General features: G+C 36.5%; 1 protein-coding gene across 2 annotated transcripts in view; it reads left to right on the top strand.

Moving 5' to 3' along the window:
* The window catches only part of KDM1B (lysine demethylase 1B), a 27,630-nt gene extending 3,944 nt beyond the window's left edge, over window positions 1-23,686 (top strand). For both annotated transcript variants that reach the window (XM_059851644.1, XM_059851635.1), the window contains exons 5-22: window positions 1,830-1,919; window positions 2,686-2,797; window positions 3,478-3,594; window positions 4,562-4,600; window positions 5,731-5,935; window positions 7,001-7,185; window positions 8,049-8,225; window positions 9,124-9,198; window positions 9,792-9,929; window positions 11,398-11,569; window positions 12,386-12,513; window positions 13,962-14,093; window positions 14,486-14,560; window positions 15,463-15,579; window positions 16,434-16,559; window positions 18,022-18,144; window positions 20,080-20,232; window positions 20,790-23,686. In XM_059851644.1, coding sequence (XP_059707627.1) covers window positions 1,830-1,919; window positions 2,686-2,797; window positions 3,478-3,594; window positions 4,562-4,600; window positions 5,731-5,935; window positions 7,001-7,185; window positions 8,049-8,225; window positions 9,124-9,198; window positions 9,792-9,929; window positions 11,398-11,569; window positions 12,386-12,513; window positions 13,962-14,093; window positions 14,486-14,560; window positions 15,463-15,579; window positions 16,434-16,559; window positions 18,022-18,144; window positions 20,080-20,232; window positions 20,790-20,873 — 2,248 coding nt within the window. In that variant the 3' untranslated portion in view covers window positions 20,874-23,686. The remainder of the gene's footprint in view (window positions 1-1,829; window positions 1,920-2,685; window positions 2,798-3,477; window positions 3,595-4,561; window positions 4,601-5,730; window positions 5,936-7,000; window positions 7,186-8,048; window positions 8,226-9,123; window positions 9,199-9,791; window positions 9,930-11,397; window positions 11,570-12,385; window positions 12,514-13,961; window positions 14,094-14,485; window positions 14,561-15,462; window positions 15,580-16,433; window positions 16,560-18,021; window positions 18,145-20,079; window positions 20,233-20,789) is intronic.

Below are 23,686 nucleotides of genomic sequence, written 5' to 3'. Positions count from 1 at the left end.
TTTGCCTTTTTGTAGACTTTCTACCTGCAGCTGAAGTTTAGGATTCTAACTATATTCTGAAAAATTCCTTCATATCTAAATGTAGAGGGAAAATTGAAAGATACTGCTAATAGGAGTCTTAAGGTGCCAGGAAAATGTCACAAGTTATTCTGTTGTCCATAACTTTCTCCTGTGCAAGTTGCTAATTCAGATACAGACTATCTTTGGGATATGCTTATTTATGTTATTAATGGTGTCCTCTGGAACATGCCTTGCTTCTGTGAAAGTGAGAGCATATTAGTGTAATCTGAGAAAGATAGATAAACTTGCTTTCAAGATGGAAAATGAAACCATCATTTACTGTAGAAAGCCTTTACCACTCCTTCACTGGAATGCTTTGCAGTCTGAGGTGAGATTCTAGCCTTGAAATTTTAGGTCATAGGAGAGATAGTCATACTTACCTGAACTGTTTGTTCTTGTACACTTCCTCTGCACTTTCACAAGTGCTTTTGCATTCTGACTTGGTGGTTTTGAATGCATAATAATGGCAAGGTATACCTATAATAGGCAACATATTAGACCTCATTATGAAGCAGGCACACTGTAGTTATGTAGCACTCTTCCCGTCCTGATAATTGAGACAAACTTTCCTTCTTTATAGCACTGAAAAATAAATAAAACTAACTATGTGTTTCATTTAGTTATATCCATGGATTGTTCTTTGGTGTCAGGAAGTCAATGTATTCTGGATGCTGTCATAGAGAAGCCAAATGTTTTGGCAGTTGCCTGAGAGACTTTGAGAGACTTGTCTGGGAAGTGAGCACCTGTGAGATCAGCATTGATGATATTACAGTTTTTATTTAGGAAACAATGCATACTGCTTACTCATCTTCTTGAATTGTTATTTTAATATTTTGATTTTCATCTTTCCCATGCCCTCCCCCCCCTCCAAGTACATACTTTCAAATTTATCTGTTTGAGATGAGCTCATTTCATGGCTACTTGAGTGAGTAGCTTAGGTCACTGCTTTTTACTTTGTGCATATGTCTTGAATAATTTCAGTGAGTTTAATGAGAGTATTCTAAGTGAAGAACGATTGCTTTATCTGATGAATGTAATCTTTGTAATGGATATTTCTTTTTGAGACTGGTAAAGAACAAATGCTGAGAATGCATAACTGCTTTCTTAGGGTTTTGTCTCACTGGGTTAAAATCACAAGTTGTACATGAGAAAAAAAATAGGGAACATCTGTTTTGTATTTAGATTTGCCTTTATAGTTTTGTCAGTTGTTCTGGGGACAGAACATTGTAATGACTTATGAATCAATTGATCCCATGTACAAGAAAAATGCTAATTTAAATGATCCCTCCCAACTCTGCACTAATATTGGAAGAAAATACAACAAAGTAAAGGAACTCTAAGTTCTTGTGGAGAGGAGCTTTGTCATCTTACACATTTCCAAAACGCTTAGTGTGTCACAGCACACATTCACTGTTTCATGTTCAGGAAATGCCTGCTTATAGGGTACTAAAGACAGGCTCAGTTGACCATTGTTAGAGGGAGGCTGCTGAAAGCCAGACCAACTATAAAACTGCACATTGTGTACTCTTTGCCTCCCTTGCATCTGGTGTTGCTTAGTTTGGAAACTGGAAATGTTTGAGACAATTGGAATGACCTTATTGTTATTTGTATGGCTGTAGTGCCATGTGTAACTCAGCATTCATGAATGTAACATAAAGCCCTGGCTTGTTCTGAATATTTTGTTCCCCTTCTAGAACGTGCTACTGTCAATAGAAAGATTTTTTTCCTAAATGTACTATAAAACTGTTTCTGTGTCTTCTGCATTACAGATGTGCAAAAAATGGGTATACGTCTAGATGGTATCATCTGTCCTGTGGGGAACACTTCTGCAATGAATGTTTTGACCACTATTACCGAAGGTAGATTTACCAATTAAGGTTGTGTCCTTTCAGAGCTCATTAAAGTTTGGCAGCTGTTGAAACATCATGTACATAAACATAATACAAAGATTGGTTCACTGTGCTTGCTTTGGTCAGAGTGAGGCTTAGACATTGATGATAAAACTTCAGGTATTGTAAGGACTAATCAGCTTAAACAGGGCAGCGTGAACAAAACTGGTTAATTTAGGCAGGCTGGTTTGTGTATTTGCAATTATTCTGAAGCTTTTGTCTTTTTTAAAAACAATGTCAGAGAATTTTAAATTATGAGAACAATTATGAGTAAATGTGTTTTCCCTTATAAATTTACTTTACACTGTGTGTCCGGGAGACCTTGTCTCTGTAAAGCAGTACAATAGAAAGCAATTAGAAATCAGTTTAACTATTGCAGTTCAGGGACCATGAAGACTCTTGTCGGGCTAACAGAGTGCTTTCAGCTCCAAGCTCCTTCCCATTTGAGTGGGAGTTACATCCAGCTCTACCCAGGCCTTTGTGTGCTCAGCAGTACCCATCACTCAGTCCAGGCCTTAGGTACCAGGAATTGTGCTCATAAGCAACTGGACTTAATGGTCAGGATGCTGTCATAAGAATCATGATTCTCTCCTTTCAACAGCAGAAATAGAGTGCTCTCTACAGACTTATTTCTCTGTTCTTATATATAATGTTTAATTTTAGAGTAACTGCTATTGCTTGAAGCAAACTAGATATTCAGTTTTCTGACTGCTTGCTGTTTTCTCTTTCTTCTTAGCCATAAAGATGGTTATGAGAAATACACTGCCTGGAAAAGGATTTGGACAAGCAATGGTAAAAGTGAGCCCAGTCCAAAAGCCTTTATGGCTGATCAACAGCTTCCTTACTGGGTAAGGTGAAAGGTGATTAATAGGAAAGTGATATTCTGATGTGCTTCTGATATTTTGCTGTCCAAGCAGCAGGTCAGCTGAGTTTTTGTGGGTTTTTTCCCCCTAGTATTAGAGGATTGTGAAAAAGCTTAAGATAAAAAAAATCTCATCAGCTCCTCCACTGTTGGAGACTTTCTCCACACCCCACAAAGACTAATCTTCTGTTACTTTTCAGTGAAGCAGCAGCTGTGATTTTTAGGTAGAATAAGATTTGGCAGGAAAAATGTGAGTGTGAAAGACATTGAAATCAGATTTTGTATTTCCCTGGTAAAAAGAGTGGAAGGAATTTTGGTGGCAGTGGGATTTTGTTTGAGTTTTTTTTTTTTTGTTTTTTCTTTAAGTGATGAAGAATATATTTTTGAAGTAATGCTTGCAAAGTCTACCAAGGACCATAGTAATGGGGAATTGAATTAATTTTGGCCTTAGGTTCTGTGCAGAAATTCAGTGTTGCAGAAAGGCGTACAAGATTTCTGTAGATCAAACACTACTTATGACCTGATGATTACACAAGAACGTATCTAACAATCATATTTTACAACTTTCCCATGTCTGGCTTCTTTCTAACTGGTTATTTAAGTTGCATTAATCTTATCTGTAATCACAAGCAACAAGTAAAAACATGTTTGTTTTTTGACTTGTAGGTGCAGTGCACAAAACCAGAATGTGGTAAATGGCGTCAGCTGACAAAGGAAATCCAGCTGACACCACAAATAGCAAAAACCTACAGATGTGGTATGAAACTGAACAATTCCACCAAGGTACCACACAACAGTTTTGCTCATATTGAAACTTAACAAGTTGGGATTTCTTGTTTGCAGAAATTAATTTCTTCTTGCTTGATGCTCAGTGTCTCTAATGTCAAAATGAAAGTCTGATGGCCTGGAGAGCTGCACAGTGACAGGGCTGTGCTGGGAATTTTTGTTTTCTGTCAAGAAAGAAGTATCTGAAATATCTTTGCACAGTCAATTGTAAAATCCTCCATTAGGTGATTATTATCATCATGTACAAAATAGAAATACACCAAAATTCACATTTCAGTTTCGTATGGCCTTTTTTCATTATTGAGGAAAGCATTTGAAAAGCTCAATGAGCTTTTCCTAATTGCTATCAAGTCTGTCATGGAGCTTTACATAAAAAGTTTCAGCTTTGGCATGAAGATAACTCCTGAAATTTGAAAGAGTCCTTAAAGTGCCATAGAATCTGTATGGCACTTATAACATGAAAAAACATAACATGAAAATAGTGACCCTATGAAAAATTGAAGGGTCAGCATTTGATTTTGAAACTCTGTGATAAAGATAGTATTAAAATAAATAAGAAACTCTCTTTTATAGTCTAGACTAGAAAAGTTGCTCTGGAAAAATGTGGGCTATTTCCCAAATTTTTCTATAAAATTCTGTTGTATCTTTCTGAATTTGTTTCAATCTTCTATCCCATTTTATGGAATGGAATGTATATTTTAATGTCTGATCAGTAGAAACTTACTTAACAAATGAGAAACATTTTTTAGAGTGCTTTTGCTTTATGGTGTGCTACGTTTTTAACCTACGCATTTCTCTACCTCTTTTTTTTAACAGTCACGTCTACTACAGAAGATTAACACTAAGCACTTTTAATTTTTTTTTTAAATTTGGAGAATTATGCCATAGAAAATTATTTTGCTTTATACTCAATTTTTTCCATACAGCTTAAGAATAGCTCTCATACCATTCCCTTTTCTTTCAGACTGAGGGCTCAGACCAATGTTCCATGCCTGAGGACTTGGTGAGTAGTGGCTGTTCCTCCTTATTTGTCCTAGAATATGAAAGCAATCTTAAAGCATGGCATATTTATTTCCTTTTTTCTTTTTCTTCTTTGACCAATTATGTCAGTATTTATGCATTTTGGTCAGGAAATTGAGAAACACTATTTGCAACAGAGCCTAGGGCCTTCTATTTTCTCATCTTTTTCCTCTTTTCCCTTACCATACTAAGTAGCTTTCAAGTCGAAAGTGGTTTGTGGTATCCTTTAGTCATGGCCTGTGACTCAAAGTTTACTTCTAATTCTCATTCTTGATCAGGCAAAATAGTATTCAGTTGCCAGCTTTCAAGTAAAATTCTCCATCCTAAAATTTCCTTGTCTTTCAGGTGGTTTCTATCTTTAGTCAATCTAGTCTCACTTTTTTGAAGACTACGAGAGAGCACCTAAGCATGTTTTCCCTCCTCTCCCTTGTAATACAAAATGTACATACAAGATGTATGTTGGTGTTTCAAGGGGTTTGTGATCATGTCACCCTGACATGATTAGATTTCATATAAACTTATGTTCAATAAGCCATGTTCACAAGCGTACCTGAGGTACTTCTATGTGTTTTACAGGGTACTTCTACAGGGAACACATTCAAGCTTATTGTTGACTCTTGTAGAAGCTTTGTGGCTTTGTTTCCCTAATGTGTGTCTGACTTCTAAATTAAGGGTGAATCATTAGCGCTTCTTAGGGTTCTAGAAGGTCTTTGATGGGGATAGCAGAATCTAAATTAAATTAATTAGTTAGTGTGGACTTAGTTCTAAGTTCAGATTTCTGGATTTATAAGTGACTGTAAATGTTTTATAAAGGGCCTAATAGGGCATAGATGTGTTGTTATGGCATGTCTCATTCGTTTGCGTTCCATGTGGTATGGAGTTTCAGTTCCATGTCTGAGAAGAGATCAATACTACAGGTTTTCTTTGTCAGGCTGAGGAAGGGGAAAGAGGGAGAGAAAATGTCTTTATGACTTGCAATTCTGAGATTGATACTTCTACTGCTTTTTGGTCTCAGTTTTGGAGGGAGGGGGGAAATTGGTTAATTTTCCAACGTTTTTAAAGTACTGACATGTTCTCTTCTCCCCTCTTTCCTTCATTTCTCCGCTTGGCCAGAGAGTGGCTGAAGTTTCAGACCATTGGTGGTACTCCATGCTCATACTCCCTCCTTTGCTGAAAGACAGTGTGGCAGCTCCCTTTCTAGCTGCATATTATCCAGACTGCGTGGGCATGAGTCCATCCTGTACCAGCACTAATCGGTTACCTGGTGAATCCAACCTTGTGAAGTTAGAGCACCTAAAGAGCGTGCCTAATGTGACTGGTAAGGGCCATCTGCAGGGCTCTGTTGCTTAAATAGGTTTGATACATTTTGTCTTATAACTGAGTTTATAAGGCACATCAATTCCCCTGATTCAGAACACTGGCTCTGTTCTCAGCACTAAAACACAGCCTCTGTGTGACTGCCTCTGTTGTTTGATGCCATTTGCTTGTTTGTAAGATAAAAGTAATACATTTCTTACAGCTTTTCTTTAGGGAGTAAGCACAGACTGCAGAGGCTTTCTGTGTGCTACTGTCATTTGTGTGCAGAAACAAGAAATTACCATGAGGGCACTTAAAACTGTTTGCATTCTTAAGGAAATGAAGAATTCTGCTTTTATATCATGGATCTTTGGGGCTTTGGAGAAAATAAATGGATTTCTTAAGGCATTCAGATTCTGTTTAGGTTTCTTTTTTTTGCTAGTGACAGCTTGGGAGTGCAGATTGGCAGAATAGGTCAGGTATAGAGAAAGGTAATTCAGGATTGTCACACTCATCTCAGAGAGAGTGCTTTGGGGAAATTTCAGCTTCTGTGTTGTCTTAGCAGGCTTTGTTCTCCTTACATGCTGAAAATAAATCTGTTCCTATGTTCAGCAGATTTTATATCTGCTTAACAGGAAACTTCATTACATAGAGCTACCAATACTGAACGTGGAAGATGACTAATTATTACCCACTCTGGGCAGTATTGGGTGTTGAAGAAGAAAGGAGTTCAGAGTACTGCTTGAGTCTGTACAGTGATGCCAGTCCTCACAGTTGAATTTAGATCCTGCTCCTTGTTGGACTCCTCATGGCATTGGAGTGCCATGAAAAGTTATGTTTCTTTGACAGAACTTCAGCTCTGATAGGTCCAAGGCATACCCATGAGGCAGCAGGACAATAATTAATGCACAGCCTAGAGGGCAGGAGGGAGGAGAGCCATGTAAATGAAGTCATTCTGGAGGCTCCTAGAGGCTGGAAAGCTTCCTTACTTATTGTCTGTGTGAGGTCAGTGGATTGTTTTAGAGGGAGAAGGACATGATGAAGATATGATGTAGCATGACTAATTCCTGGTGTGTTCTTTATGCAGTTGCAGGCATGAACAAGTATTTCCAGCCTTTTTACCAGCCCAATGAATGTGGGAAAGCACTTTGTGTGAGGCCAGATGTCATGGAACTGGATGAGCTCTATGAGTTCCCAGAATATTCACGAGACCCTACCATGTACCTGGCATTGAGAAACTTGATTTTGGCTTTGTGGTACACAAACTGCAAGGTAAGAGATGCTGATAATTAATTTGTTTGTTTAAAAAAAATAGCAACTTTTCTGTTATGGGGACTCCTTGGATGTCTCCTTATGCATCAGAAAAATTGCTCCCATGTTTCTGAAAGTCCTTTCTAAGATTGGCTGGGTTTTGGAGACTTGTTGGAGTTTTTCTTTCCCCTTTCCCCCTTTCCCTATACCTTCCCTGCATAGGAGCTTCTGCAGTAAAAATCAAAAGTTTTAAAATTATTATCACTCTACAGTGCTTGCCCAGCTATTAACTTTTTAAAGGGATGCTTGAACACATCTAAACAGTGTTTTGTGGTACTTTATGATTTTATTTTTTTTTTTTTTAACCTGATTGTTGGACAGGGAAGTGATTGTCTTTTTGTTTAGGCTAAGCCTATGGCACTGCCTTAAATAGAACTTCTGAAGTTTCACATACCAATGCTTTCTGATATGGATGTCTGCATTTATGTGAAAGGTTTTGGATATTAATCTCCTTTTCCTTCAGAATGCCATTTTGGAATGGATTTTACTGGAATGCCATTTTGAACATTGCCACCATCTAGATTCATTTTGTAAATGGGAATCTGCTTCAATACCTGTACTAATGGAACACACCATGGAGTTATCAAAAGTCTCTTGTAGACTCACTTGATTTTATTCCATGCTAATCTTACTTAATAAATTGTTACCTTACTGTGTAAAGCTCGCTAACAAGAAATTTCCACAAAAATGCTTTTAAAATGCTCTCAGCAGCCTGAGGCGTGATTTTTTTACCATTTGGTTTACAGTTTAAATATGATGTAAACTTATGAATAAATGGAATATTAGAACATCAACAATTTTTATTCTTCCTTTCTCCTTTGCAGGAGGCTCTCACCCCTCAGAAATGTATCCATCATATAATTGTTCGGGGGCTTGTGCGGATCCGCTGTGTACAGGAAATGGAGAGGATCCTGTATTTTATGACAAGGAAAGGGCTAATTAATACAGGGATTTTATCAGTCAGTCCTGACCAGTACCTTCTTCCTAAGGAATACCACAATGTAAGTTTTTGTAATAATCCCTACATTATTAGTGCTATAAAACTACATGGTGCATGCAATAATTTGTTTGGTTCTGGATTTTTGGCTCATTTACATAAATGTATGGAATGATAGGTAAAATTACATCTAAAACCTAATATATGGAAAGTTTTTAACATTGTTCTCTTGTGCCTTCAATGGGTATGGAAACTACATCAATTAGACTCCTTCCAAAAAAGATTTTTTCCCACTAAAATCTATGGAATTAATTTCCATGGATTTGTGCATTCAGTGTGCTGTTCAAATGGATGGAAACTGTGTGAAAAATGTACAGGTTCTGTGGCTCCTAGAATACACCTCTGTTTCCTTAGGTAAGGAAACTGCTATTCCAGGTTGGTTTGCAAGAACTGTGATTAAGAGGGAACATGTTTATGACTAGAAAGTTGTTAGATAGCACCCAAAGCTTATTAAATTACTGTATTCCGTAACAGGATATCTCCTAGAAATTGTCAGTCATGTTTGGAAAGTGTATTTGGAGATGTTTTTCATTTATAAAATAGTTTTTACTGGTCAATCCAATCTATGATTGAAATCTTTACAAGGTAAGTATGTTTCTTGTCTGATATATTCAATTAGATTCCTACTTTTGTTACTTTTTGTTACTTCAGTTCTTTCTGTTAAAAAAACCTGAGGCATCTTCTTTTGAAGTCCTTAAAAATTTTAATAACTATTTTCAAAGCTACTGCTGATTTTTTTTACATTAAATGCACTGCCGTCATTAAAAATTATCAGAGATTACTTTAGATGACAAGAGAGTCTACACTTCTACAAACATTTTTACCTTTAGCAAATGAGAGTGAAATTACAATTTCTATTTTATTTCTAACTATTTTTATTTAAATACTTTAATATTTTTTAGAAATCTGTCATTATTGTTGGGGCTGGTGCAGCAGGATTAGCAGCAGCCCGACAACTGCACAACTTTGGAATTAAGGTAAGAAGCTTTAGAGTACTTTACTTTAGGAAATCACACTTGCTCTCTTTGAAAAGTGTTGTTTATCAAAAAGAAAAAGCCTACATTCTTGTTACAAAACTGTACGTACAGGGCAGCCTAATTAATAGGGCACCCTAATTAATCTGAGGTTTTACTGAGTAAACCTGCTGTTTAAAACCAGCATTTATTTGTATCTAAAATTAAACAGCATGCAGCATATATTTTTTATAGACACTGCACCCAGATCATTGTGTTTAATAGCCTGTAGCATGCCTTAAACTCCAATTTTGAGATTTCCAGAATAAATCTCCAGGTTTTTTAAAAAGGCTTATTTTTGTTTGGCTTGTTTCTAAAGTAATAGTTATATTTATATGTGTATATCCCAAAGTGTGACCTTTTTAAGATGATTTAAATGCATAAATTAACTACAAATAATCCAGAAATGAAAAGAAGTGTTAAGATTGCTAACATTGCTGAATTGCTCAGGGTTTTTTTTTTTTTTTTGTGTTTTGTTTTCTCCTTTGCTCTGGAGTTGAACAGATATGTTTAGTAGAATTAAATCTTGCAATTTACTAAGCTGCATTTTGCCACAGGTCATTGTCTTAGAAGCTAAAGACAGAATTGGTGGCCGAGTGTGGGACGACAAGACGTTCACAGGAGTCACTGTTGGAAGAGGTGCACAAATCGTCAATGGATGTGTCAACAACCCAATGGCACTAATGTGTGAGCAAGTGGGTTCCTGCAGTGGTCATGATTATCACTAGTGAAAAACTTGTTAAAGCCAGGCTCAGATGGCTGGGTAAGGGTGGGAGTCCTTTTCTTGTGACATGATTAAAGTCCTGTTCTACATTGTAAGTAAACTCCACGTTGTTAATATATCTTTGATAACAGTTGGGAACTGAGAAGGGCTCTAGAATGGTTTCAGGAACATTATGTAAGGAAAAGCAAGGTGGCTCCAGCTTCAAAACCAGAAGAAACCACTTTTTTCCTCTTTTCTACAGGTAGTAACATAAAAGGTCCCCAGGAGCTTTCCTGAGGGCTGAGAAAGGCTTTACTGTGGGAGGATACTGCTTTTGTGATGGATCTGCCTTTGCTGCCTCTCGATATTTCTAGTCAAATTCTGCACTGGTTAAGATTAACATGTCTAACAACTAAATTGCTACTGATGCAAACATGCTGCAGTTCAGTTTCTTTAAAAATTCTTACTTGCTAGTTTTGTTTTGGTTTTTTGGAGGTAGGAATTTGAATTTCTCCGTGTTGAATCTGAGTATGGATTTTCCCCAGAGACACATGCAAATCCAGCCCGTGCCGCTTTAATTGTTTAGTGACCTATAGTGCCATTAAGAAATTCTGTTTTTTTTTTTTTTTTTTAAATCCTGTTTTATTTATGAAACGGGGAACAATGACTTCAGGATACACTTCAGATACTCATCCCTTTGTGGTCATTTAATGTAATTTTTCATTGAAAGTACAGCTCTGTCTTAAGATCTGCAGTGGTGACCAACAGTCTAGATAGATGTAAGGATATGTGAAAAACACTGGAGCATGTCCTAAGTAAAAAGCTTTTAAGAAGAAATTAGCACTATATTTATGCTATTTTTTCTGGATTGACTCTGTAGAATGCAAAACCATCTTTATTCAAATTTAGCTCTGTTGTGTTTTCAATGCAGGTTGGACAAACAAAGCAAGGTTTAATTCCAAATAATTTCTTTCTTTGCTTGGTTGTTAATAATATTGGTGGTTAACTGGCAAGCAATATCCTGTCAATTCCTGAATTCAGGGAACTGTTTGGGCCTCAGACACCAGAAAGTTGTAGAAAGTAACTGATTTTAATTGTGACTTAGAAAATAAATTGAGGTAGAAATAAAGGAGACTGGTTCATCATGTTTGATTACCAGACTAAATTTCTATACTACTCCTTGCCTGACAGGAAAGTTCCAGAGGAAGTTTCTGTGAATCCCCAGTAAAGGAAATTATAGGAAAGTGGGAAAAAACCAATTTGTGGACAATTAACAGGTAGAAGGATTGCTGATATTCCAGTTTGAAGAGAGCAAGAGTTACTCTGACCAAAGTTGCTGATGTTTTTTAAGTGGTATCACTTAAATTTGAGGCACTCACCGTAGGTTAAGTAACTTTGAGCAGGCTGGGTGCTGTAGTTTTTCTATACTTAAAAAAGCAATAAAATGTCTTTTTCTTAAGCTTGGCATTAAAATGCACAAACTAGGGGAGAAATGTGACTTGATCCAGGAAGGTGGAAGGATAACAGATCCCACTATTGATAAACGTATGGACTTTCATTTCAATGCCATCCTAGATGTCGTCTCTGAGTGGAGAAAAGATAAAACCCAACATCAAGATGTTCCTCTTGGTGGTAAGTGAGACATGTATTGTAAAGTGAAGATGTTGGCTGTGTTCATAAAGTTCTATATTAAACTGGCTCTTACATCAGATGTGTTTAGAAGTCTGTGGCTGTCCATCTGACCTTAAATCCAATAGATATTTCTGATATTGTATCTTGTTTTCATGAGGTACCTTTTTCAGTATAACTAGTGTCACTGGCAGTTCAAAAGACTTACTTCTGGCTGAAGCAGGCCATGCTAGACTTAGCTCTTATACTTTTTGACTAATCTGCCTAAAAAAGAGCGTGATCAAAGCCTTCTGCTGGCAAGAATAGTCCCATCTCCATTGGTAACACCTCCTACCACACTCACAGCTTGCAAACTCAACAGCAAAAAATAAACTTGCTCAGAAATGTCTGCCTCCCAAATCTCTTCAGCATGGATTCTGTAAGACAGAATTAGTAACTCCTATGTTCTTCAGTGAACCCTAGATCAAATTTCTCAGTTCTTTGATTTTGTAAAAATGAATCAGGATTTATTTGCACGGATCCTTCATTATCTTAAAGTGTATTTTACCTGAAATCTTCAACTCTACATTGATGATAGCTAAACAATTAATTTCTCTACTGTGTCACTCAGAAACTTGTGAGTAAAGAACAAAGTTATATTTTATCAGTGAAAAGATCTTGAAGTTTTGTTTTTCTTTTTTTCCTATGAGAAGAAAAACATCTTGGTACAAATTAGCAATAAGCATGAAAATCCTGTGATCCAGGGAACAGCATGTTGAAATGCAGTAGCACTTCTGACAAATTGTCATATATTCTTATTTTAAATGTGTTTTTTCACAGAAAAAATACAAGAGATCTATAAAGCCTTTATTCAGGAGTCTGGTATCCAGTTCAGTGAGCTGGAAGAAAAAGTACTACAGTTCCATCTCAGTAATTTGGAATATGCCTGTGGCAGCAATCTCTCTCAGGTGGGTTTTGACAGCTGTGTTCTGAAGTGACTGAGCTTCACAGAAGACAGAGTCAGAAGTAACACTGAGAAATCATGTGATCCATTCTATGGCCCTAGAGGAAGAATCAGCTATCCTGACTATTCCTACACCCATAACCTGTTGTTTGAAAGCACTGAGACACTGACTCCAACACTGCCTTATTTAATCTGATGGGAGCTCCTGATGTGCTTCCAGTGAGATGCTCTTTAAGTAGAAGTTGAGAGTAGATGGTTAGAAGGGAGCCAGGCATTTTGCTGACATGCTGGGTGATAGGATTCACAGGAGAGTTACTCCTCCTCAGATGCTGGGTGTGACTTCTGCTTCTCAGCTCTGCTCAGAAACTGAGGTATTTCTCTACCCTGCTATGTATCTTGAGAATAAAGGCATTTGACTCCTGAAGTGTTCCAACCTGCTGGTGGTGAGCCCCAGTTCACCACTCCTAGGTACTCTCTTGGCCCTCCTGACTTCAGTTTTAGCCAAGCAGCTCCAGGAAATTCAAAAGTATCTTGTTGTTGGCAGTGCATTGTTTACTCGTCCTGTTGCTAGATTTAAAGACATTTAGCATCAATTGCACTACAGCAGTAGGACAGCTGACTGATATGTGCAGATGCACAAATCTGAACTGAGAAGCATAAAAGAACATAACAAAAATCTGCAAGACAATGCTATACCAGAGCAGTCACTGGAAAATATTTTGATAGGTCAAATTTTCATATTCCATGAGTGCCCAGGGAAATTAAGAAAGATGCAAAAATCTACCTTACCTTCAATTTTGAAATCAAAATATGATTGATTTTATGCATTTGCAATGATAGGAATTGGCATCTGAATAGTAGTTTGAGAATTGTTTCAGATTTTTCACTGCTAAGTGGCAATTGCTTGGTGAAAATACTACTGTTTTATCAACTATAAGGTTGCAGGGGCTAGAGGACAAAGTCAATGAAAGGTATCTTGGAACAACCTGCAAAGTGACAGAAAAATTCCATCAAGTTGGTGTTTTTTGTGTCTTATTTTCTTCTTCGTGTTGGGAAATAAGCTATTTCTATTTTTATATGAAATCCTAAGGCTGTAAAATCTGATTACTTTGCTAGATACAGTCAACTGAAATAAATACACGGCAATTCACCTGGATTTTTGTACTATTTTCCTTGTTTTCTCTGCTAAGCAGAACCATAAATTGCCTGCTACTGACCAACCCCTATTATGACTTTTCCTAATCCAGCAATTCATATGTTATATACTGGCATTAGGTAAATAAGCTGGCAAAATTTTGATTTTGTCAGCATTGCCATAAATTCTGTTGAAACACATTTTTTTTTTTTTCCTAATTGCAAAGGAATTATGGTGGCTTCTTCTAAACTGTGGAACTTTTCATAGTACCCATGTCCCCTCACCAGTAGAAACAGCCAGTTATGTTCTGTCCACAGGTATCTGCACGCTCATGGGACCACAATGAATTTTTTGCCCAGTTTGCTGGAGATCACACTCTTCTAACTGTGGGATATTCAACTGTGATTGATAAGCTGGCAGAAGGGCTGGACATCCGGCTGAATTTCCCAGTAAGTCTGGAAAACATTGATGCAGTGCCTGTCTTGGATTGCTTTGAAACACCCAGTCATGTATTTGTATTCTTTGGGACCAGGCGAATCTGTGCCTGTGACTGTTTCAACTTGTCTTTAAAAAGAACCAAGAGGACAATTTCAAAATTTCTGAAATTCTCTCTGAGGACTATCAGTACTTAAACATTTTTATATGATCTTACATGTTAGAATCATGATGATTTTTCTTTTTCGGCTTCATGAAGGCTATTTTTTGTCTTTCAGAATTTCTCTGGAAATTTGTGTTATTCACTTTCTAGATTGCTGACAAGTGCTATTTTAGCTATTCTTGCTGGAATTTGCATTGCATACGTACATTTTGTAGTACACTCTCTCAATGTGTCTTTCAATAGGTTCAGAGTATTGACTATTCTGGTGAAGAAGTGCAGATCACTACTGCAGATGGAACAGTGTGGACAACACAAAAGGTACCAAGTATACTTCAAGACTAAGGATTTTAGAGAACACACAGTACATGTCCTTTTTTTTGTTTTCTTTGTCTCAGAATACTAGTCCATTTAGTCCATTTTTTCCCATTCAAAGATGAATACTCATGTATTTTAGTGGCCTTTATTTGGGTGTCCTAGAGCCTAATTTTTGGTGAGCATGCTTGAGATTTGAGTATGAGTTGATTTGAAAAACTAAGGACTAAAAGGGTAGTACTAAAAATGTGAAGCAAATAGATTTTTATCTGGTCTTTGAAGTGACATTTATGTTAACTAGTTCCATTCCCTGCTCAGCTTTACTCCCCCTTAGCATGTGTATCATGTTAAAATTTCCAGGATTTGACAACTGCTATTTCTCAGTCTCTCTTATTCCTTGCATCTCCACCTTCTTCATGCTGAGTAATTTAGCTTTCAGTCATTTTTAAAATGATACATAAACTTGATAATGATTGGATTGACATCAACAGTATTACTGAGTATATTTTAAAGAGAAGGAATCTCTGAAGGAATTCAAACCAAACCAAATCACTGACTTTCTATCTCTCATTTCAAACAGACAGTTTAGTTAATCTGAGAGCCATTGACTATCATTTACTGAAGTATTTGGTAGCATGGCTAGCCACTATTATACAAGCAGTTAATCAGACTATGACTTAAAATCAGTGAACTGTGGGATCTATTCTCACCTGAATGTAAGGCATGTGTTTCCAATTAATGGGAACTAAAACCAGACACTAATCTAGAAATGTCTGGTGCGTTATTATGCTGCACCTACTAACATAATTCAAGTCTTACTAGCATAATTCATAGTTAGGAGGATGCTGTGAGGTTTAAGTGCTGTATTCAGGTCTTGGTACTGTTGTGATTGTAGCTATTTCTTTCAGGTATTAGTGACTATACCACTGGCCCTTCTTCAGAAAAATGCCATTCAATTTAATCCTCCACTGTCAGAAAAAAAAATTAAAGCCATTAATAGTTTGGGAGCAGGAGTCATTGAGAAAGTAAGTGATTTTGTATTATCTTTAATTTTCTTTTCATAGAAACATTGGCTGTTTTGTCCCTGCTGCTTTTGCAGTGTATTTATCAGGGCTTATGATGCATAAACTTACATTTATGTTTTACTTGTATACAGTAGCCCAGGAGAGCAAAATACTCTCAGGGATCACATGTATTTCTGTTTCTTAGACCTCACAACCTAATGGCATTTTTAAAGAAACTGTTCACAGAAGAATTTCAAGGCTTAAATATTTTGTTATTAATTTAGATTCATGGTGGTCTTGGATCTTTCAGAATTCCAATAATGTGTTTACTTCAACTCATTTTAACCTAGTAAATTCATAAAGTATTTGCAAAGAATACTGAAAGTTGTGTGTTGGACCAGAGTAAAATCTCCTACCTTTTCCCAATACAAAAACACAGCCTCTCCTGAAAAGCTCCCCAGTAAGATGTGTGCTTAGAACAAAGCAGTAACAAAGTAATGCCAGAAAAAGGATTATGACAATGTTGAAATTTAAAGACAAGATTAAGAAACTCCAAATAGAGGATGCCTCTCATGTAAGTTACACATCAGGTTTAAAAAAAAATCTGCTGAATTACTTGAGCATTTTACACAATTACTTCCATTGTGGATTTAATATTCTGTGCCTTTGCAGTTTATGATATCAGTATATTTTTTTTCTTTGCCTGTCCCCCTTGGAAGACAGGTTCATTTATTCTCTGTTGAGACCCACTCATAGGAAGAGCTGTGTCTAAATGAGTGGAAACAGGAAAATGCATTAGAAGAACATATACCAAATCCTCTTATGAGTTTTGTGGTATGAAATGCTTAAATTCCATTTTTTCTATATCTTTCTAGATTGCCTTGCAGTTTCCATATAGATTTTGGGACAGTAAAATTCAAGGAGCTGATTTTTTTGGTCATGTTCCACCCAATTCCAGCCAACGTGGGCTCTTTAGTGTCTTCTATGACATGGATCCAGAGGTATGATATATGCCAACTGTGTTTTCTCTTGGCCCTTCATAAATTCAGTTTGAAATCTAGGTGCAATAATTACTAAACAACAAAATTTTTCTTCTTCCCACCCCCCATCTGCAGCTATTAAAAGTAGTGGAAGCAGTGTTATTTATCTAGATAAAGCTCATCAATATTTTGTTGTAATAAATGGGAATGTTTTCCACTGTTCAGATACAGACTAATATACAAGCAAGTACATTCTCAATCTCTACTGAAGACAAGTCTGTAATACTTTACTATAAACCTGCTAATGTGGGAAAAAAGGCTACTAGTCACTTCCAGTTTAGGACTCTGTTCCCTTATTAAATCAGCTAAAAATCCAGTTTAAAAGATCATGCTGACTTACTAATGCTTACTGGCTTGCAGTAGTCTGAATAACTATTTGGAATAGCAAGAAAAGACAAACACCAAGTTCTGCATGAAACTGAGATCTGTAGGGTCAGTTTCATACTCATGAATTTCAAAGCAAATTGAAACCAGTGGATTGACATCACATTTCTCTTGCCTGCCAGTTTCAAGCAGATACATTACACATTTATGTTGTACCTCTTCATACTTTTACAACAGCTGCTGCTTACTACTTGGCAGCAATTAAAAGGCCATTTTGTAACCTGATGTCTCACTCCAAAAGGAGACCATCCTGCGACGTTTGTGCTCTGTTACTGCCTGATTTGTGCCTGTATACAACTTTGCTTAAATGAATTCTCTCCAGTACTCTTAAGCTCATGCTACAAGAGGTTCAGTGTGCTGGTGTTGTCCAGAGACCCTTCATATAATACTTAATTTTCTTGATAGCTATTCTCTACTAGTTATCAAAGTTAGTAACAGAAGAATTGTTGCCTCACATAAGAGAGGCAGAGTGCTTCAAAGGCACTCAGAACCTGTGTGATCTTCCCTACTCACCACTTCCCCTCTAAAACTTCTGCATGGTAGCAGATATCATGAGGTGGAAGGAAATACCAGTAACGTGACCTTTCACTTCTTGGTCCAAAATCTGCTGGTAAGAACCTAGTATTGGTCTAATCAAAAACATACCTAACTAGTATTTAAATAGACTCTCTCTGTCACCACATTTTGGAAATAGAGTACAGCTGAGGTGAAAGTTTGGCACAAAACTGAAGCTTAAGAGGGTGCACAAAGAATAACACTATCAATGTAATTTTTTTGTGGTACAGCCTTTAAGTAGGTAGATAGGAAGTTTTCAGTAAATTCAGCAAGTAGTAATAGGGGCTGGCTGTAACAGATCTGTGAACAAGACATCAGAAGATGTAGTAATTTGAGCATAATTAATGTAGAATATGCGCCCTTTGTTCCAAGGAATCAAACTCGCTTTTCTCTAGAACAACAGTTGCTTTGCACCTGAAAATATCTTTGCAATACCAATGAAAAGAGATTGTTTATGAAATACTTAATAAGGTCTTGTTTTTAGGGCAAAGAAAGCATTTTAATGTCAGTGGTCACCGGAGATGCTGTGACAACCATTAAGAATTTAGATGATCAACAAGTACTGCAACAGTGTATGACTGTACTCCGAGAGCTGTTTAAGGAGCAGGTAAGAGAAGCAAGCCTCTTTCATTAAGACATGAATTAACTTGACACCAGAATAAAGCTTTCAAGTGTAGTACTTCATGATGTATAGTAAGACCTTTGACATTTAAAACTATTTTTCTTTTCTTGTCAGTTTCAGGGAATAGGTTTTCTTTGCGACATACTAAAAATCACAATTTTTGGTCTTTTGGGTGAAAAATGTATATTGAAATACCTTAGATCTCTCTGAAGTACAGTAGTATATAACGGAAAAATAGAAATGAACTACCATCCTTTAAAATGTTTTTAAAAAGCAAAATTAATTAAAAGCAGTACTTCAGGCAAGTAGCACAAAACATACTTCATACTTACTTGTCACTTTTTTTTTGGTCATCACCACTTCTAATATATGGTAGGATCTTTAAACTCAATGAATTGGATTGATTTCTGCCTTCTGCCATGCCAAGGCAACTGAAATTACAACACCCCCAAACCAATCCAATCCATTTCTCTTCTACTAACGAACAACCCTTTCTCAGCTGTCTTGGGATGGAGGTACAGGCAAAATGATAGAGCAAGAGTCCTACATCCTGAATGTAAAAAAACCCTAGATAAAAATTTCTACCTTTTTTCCTTCCTCCAGATCATCATTAGGATAAAAACAAATAGGAAAATCAGGGAAATCTAGGGCAAGCAGAACACTATCACTTAGCAATGTTATTTGCATACCACTCTAGAGACAATAATGCTTCAATTAATTTACTTCAAACAGTTAGATCCCCAGAAATGAATGTGTTCAGGGGTGATATCTCAAGTTTTACTGATGGTTCAAATGTTAGGATTAATTATCTTGGAAGAATTTCAGTATCTGAAAGCTCAACTATTCCTAGAAACATAGGCTAGGTAATGGCTTTATTGTTATTAGAGCCACATGCAGTGGAGGTTTACATACCTCTATCTTGATCTCATGAAAATGTAGCAAATGGGTCTTTGGTTTAAGTGCCACTCTGGTCCAGAAGAGTGATTTTCATGGCTGTCTCCATGGTTTACAGTAGTTGTGAATTTCAGTCACCTGAGGATGATGCAGTGGGATTTTCAGCTTCAGGGTGTACCAGAGCTACTTCTGGGACATCCCTACAACTTGTCATATTTGGCTGGTCCTTGATTTGATTGCTTGAGCTTGAGTTTCTCATGTGCTGCCTGAATGGAATTTATCTGTTGATAGCAGACCTTGTGCAAGAGGCAAGCAGAACTGCTTCTGTTTACTTGTCCTGAGCTCCTGCAGAGTAAGACACAGTTGTAGTTGACTAAGCCTTCATACAAGTGTTACTCAGGCTCTTTTTGGTAGAAATCTTTGGAATTTGCATGCTGCAATGTGACAAAGAATACACAGTATTACTTGTTGTGGCTCAGCGAGACCCTGACTTCCTGGTTTTTATTTTCTCTCTGAACCTAGTTTTCAAGACAGCTCATTTTCTGATCTTAGATAAATAATCTTATTGATCCATTGGGATAAAATTATCTCCAAAATGAAAATTGAATTTTGAGATTTAACAAGCTAGATGTAACAAGCATTATGCCTAACCAAGACAAAAATTGCTTACATTATACATATGTACATGTTGAACAATATCAGTATAGTAATTGTTTACAAGAGTATGTGTATATGTATTTTAAGGGGATTTTTTTTGGCATCCTTCTAGGTGTATTACAATATGCAGATCTGTTGCATTCAGAATAGTGCAGCTGTGGTATTTCAGGCATCAGGCGAGTTTAGCAATTAAAATTATTTTTGTGGTTAGTACTGTGATAAAAAAAAAGGAATTGAATTCTGGAATGTGATCTAATCTGTCTCTTAATAATACTAAATACTCCAAAGATGACCAGAAACTGTTTGAGAAAAAGCTGTGCAATTCTGAACTCTTCTTTGCAGTGCTTAACTTCTGTTTTGGTTATGCAGGAGGTTCCTGAGCCAGTGAAGTTTTTTGTTACTCGATGGAGCAATGACCCTTGGCTGCAGATGGCGTACAGCTTTGTGAAAACCGGGGGCAGCGGCGAAGCTTACGACATGATAGCTGAAGACATACAAGGAAAAGTTTTTTTTGCTGGTGAGGTAAGTATCTTTGTTACCATTGATTAGGGCTACTGGGAGCAGTTTCTTATGGAAGATCATCTCTTGTTACCCAACATCATTAATGTAGAGGTAGTATATAAATATTGTTATATAAATATGCGAATAATTTTTTCACAGAACCCTCTCTATTCATATCATTACTGGGCATGGGAAGTCTGCCAAATATTTCAGGTCAGGAGTAAAATGAATTTTTAGTCAAATTGTCTGTTACTCCACTTGCGGGTAACATAACAAATGCACCATGGTGGTGTAGGATGCATTCTGTACTGGGGCAGAACTTAACCTGCCCCACTAACGTGCAGATAGCAGAACAGACTGCTGCTTTTGTAGCTGACTTGCTTGCAAGTTTTGAAGTTGCTAAAAATCTTGAGCGTTTCCTTTAATGTTCTTACTAAGGAGTTTCCCCATGGCTTTTAAAAATGTAGGTATATGCTTAAGGAAAACAAAACTGATCTTATAAACTAAAATTTTGTACTATTAGTTTTAGAAATAATTGACTTTTTTTCTTTCTCTTTTTTTTTTTTTTTTGGATACAGGCCACAAATAGGCACTTTCCTCAGACTGTTACAGGAGCTTACTTGAGTGGGGTTCGAGAAGCCAGCAAAATAGCAGCATTTTAAGTACTGAAATTTTGTGTTTATAGATATATTTTTAATTGATTTCTGTGGGTAAAACTATCTTCAAGTTTCCTATTGCTGCCTTTTTCCTACGTGGTACTTGAATAGTATATGGTACCTGAAGATAAAGTCTTCATCTTCCTTTTCCTCTTTCTCCCCCACCCCATTTTTAGGCCCTGATGATACATATTGTTGGTGGCTTTTTTCCAGCTAAGGTATTACAAGCAGGAGTGACATTGGACTCATTGGCCACAGCTTAACTAAGAGAACTTTTGTCAAGAGTCCTCTTCTGTATGGCTCAAGTCATGCTATTGTGAACCTTCATTTCAGAAGGTCAGATTAAAACAAGACTAAGTTAACATACAGCATTAAAAATGCTGGCAGTTAGTAATGATATGGGAATTTTCCACTAACTGTGCTTCTCAGGTTGATTATGCTCATAGGAGTTCAAACTGGCTTCCAAGAGCCTGAATAGCCTAGAAAAAAAATCTAGGATTAATGTAGGAAGGAATTCAACTATCACTTTTTCCAATTAACCTTTTCTATAATATTTTTTCATATTCTTAGCATCCACTAAGTGGGCTTTGGGATATGAAGTTTGTTCCATTAAATAAGAGAGCTGGAACAGTTTACAGTGCAATCATAGAAAGGTTATTGTAGCTGATCAAAACTTGAAAAATTAACTTCTAGCTTACTTTAAAAAACTTTGAAATATCTCTGCTACTTATTCAGAGAAATTCTTGTTACAATGATAGGCTAAGAGTTTAGATTTGCTCATTGCTTCTGTAGAAACAGGATAGCTTAAAAATACCATATTGCTATGATTATTTTGAAAAGAAACTTCCAGATTCATTTGGCCTGAATAGAGGAAGTATCTGCTGATTTGACTGTACAGTGAGGGGTGCAGGACTATAAGTTCCTAATAGCTCATTGAAGTTTTATATTAAAAAATAAGTGAAGATGAATGAGGAAAAATATTAACATTCTTATGAAGGGCTGAAACAAGGTGGCTTGCACTTTGACTTGAAGTTTTTTTTCTTTTATTATGAAAGTATTATTAAAAACAACTTGAGAAAGTAATTCAGTAACAGCTAGACATCTATCTAGTAGCTTTATCATGGGACGGAGAGGAAAATATTTTTCAACAGAAATAAGAGAGATGTGACTGGGATACCTATTGTAATATTGTTCCACTATATTGGTATTAATGAAAAAAAAAAATCCACTTTTAGATCTCTTCTCCCACACCTTCTCTGTAACTTGGCTGCATAGATGTTATGATTTCTGAAATGAACGTAAGCGCTTACTCTATCCTGCCCCATTCTCATGCATTTTCTCTTTTATTAATCCCTTCATCTAAGAATGATACAGTGCTTATTTCCTTAAAGCTGCATCCTTGGAAATAAACAACAAGCAACCTTAAGAAAAATCATAGGATGTTAAGGGGTTGGAATGGACCTTAACAATCATCTAGTCCCAATGCCCCCTGCCATAGGCAGGGACACCTCACCCTAGACCAGGTTGCTCAAGGCCTTGTTCAACCTGGCTTTGAACACCAGCAGGGTCCTACTGAATAAATGCAATTCTTCTTTTCAAATATGTAGTATTTTGTTTTTAGAGTAGGCATGATATTGTTAAAACCCTTTATTTAATCTCTAATTTACAAGGTGAAGATGTTTATATAACTAGATGTTTTTCAGATATATATTCTGTTCTGCTTCTTAAAGCTGAGTTATATGGACTAATAGGAAGAGTGTAACTGTTCATAATTTTCCTCTACATAATACTGGTATGTACAGTTTTAAAGTATTTCCAATTATTAAATTGCAATTTGAAGGCTGCAAGAAGCAAGACAAAGCCTTCTGATGATAAAAAAAATCAGGACATCAATTTTTGCTTTTGGCAGTCATTTGCACTTTGTTAATTTCATATATTACAGGCCAACTTATGGCATAACTAGCAAAGATTGAGAGCTATGTATATTTGTTTGAGTTCCAAGTTTCTTTCCCACTTTATCATGTATGACAAATTATTAGAAGAGGAGCTTCTGGGGGTGGGAAAAAAAGCTAATTACTATAAGCCCAAAACCTTATATTCAATGGCTGCTTCAGCTAACCTTGCTTAAAAACTTCAGTCAGCTTAGTAACAAATACAAACATGTCACATTTCAGGTAGGCATTGTCTGGAAAGTTTAGCTCAGCATCCATTTCTCCAGTCCAAAGTTGGTATGAACATGCTTGATGTCATTCTGTTAATTTGTACGTGGGGTTTTCAATTTGGCTACATCTTTGCAGCTAGACAAATGCTGTATTTGAGAGAAGCGAGATGGACATGAAGAAATACTATCACATTTGGCTTTAGATAATGCACGCTTACAGCATTAGAAAAACTGATAACAAATGGTAATTTTACCAATGGCCTAGTTTACTAATTATTTGTATACTGTTTTGGTGCCAGGGCACTTAAAACTGTTTTGTGCTGCACTGAAGTTTGAGGAGTAAATAAGTATGTTCCACTTTAATTTACGTTCATTTGAAATATGTAAGAACATCAGGCTGGTTCTGAGACTTCATTCTTTAATGTTGCCCAAATTTTTTTTTTAATATCTATGTTAAAATTTATTTCAAGCATGTATGTATTTTTTCTTTTGTGCTTAATTTATTCCCTCAAATAAAGAACTGGGGAATGTTTTCTTTGAGTAGGTTTGTTTAAATGTTATTAAAAAGATTTGAATGCAGAGCATGACCTGTTACACTTCAGTTCTTCTGTGTGACTATGTTATGGCAGCAGAATAAAACTGGAAAGTATCCATGGGA

Source organism: Haemorhous mexicanus, chromosome 1 (genome assembly GCF_027477595.1).
Source record: "Haemorhous mexicanus isolate bHaeMex1 chromosome 1, bHaeMex1.pri, whole genome shotgun sequence".
In the NCBI taxonomy this organism is placed as follows: domain Eukaryota; kingdom Metazoa; phylum Chordata; class Aves; order Passeriformes; family Fringillidae; genus Haemorhous; species Haemorhous mexicanus.
This window is presented reverse-complemented; position numbering and strand designations above follow the sequence as displayed.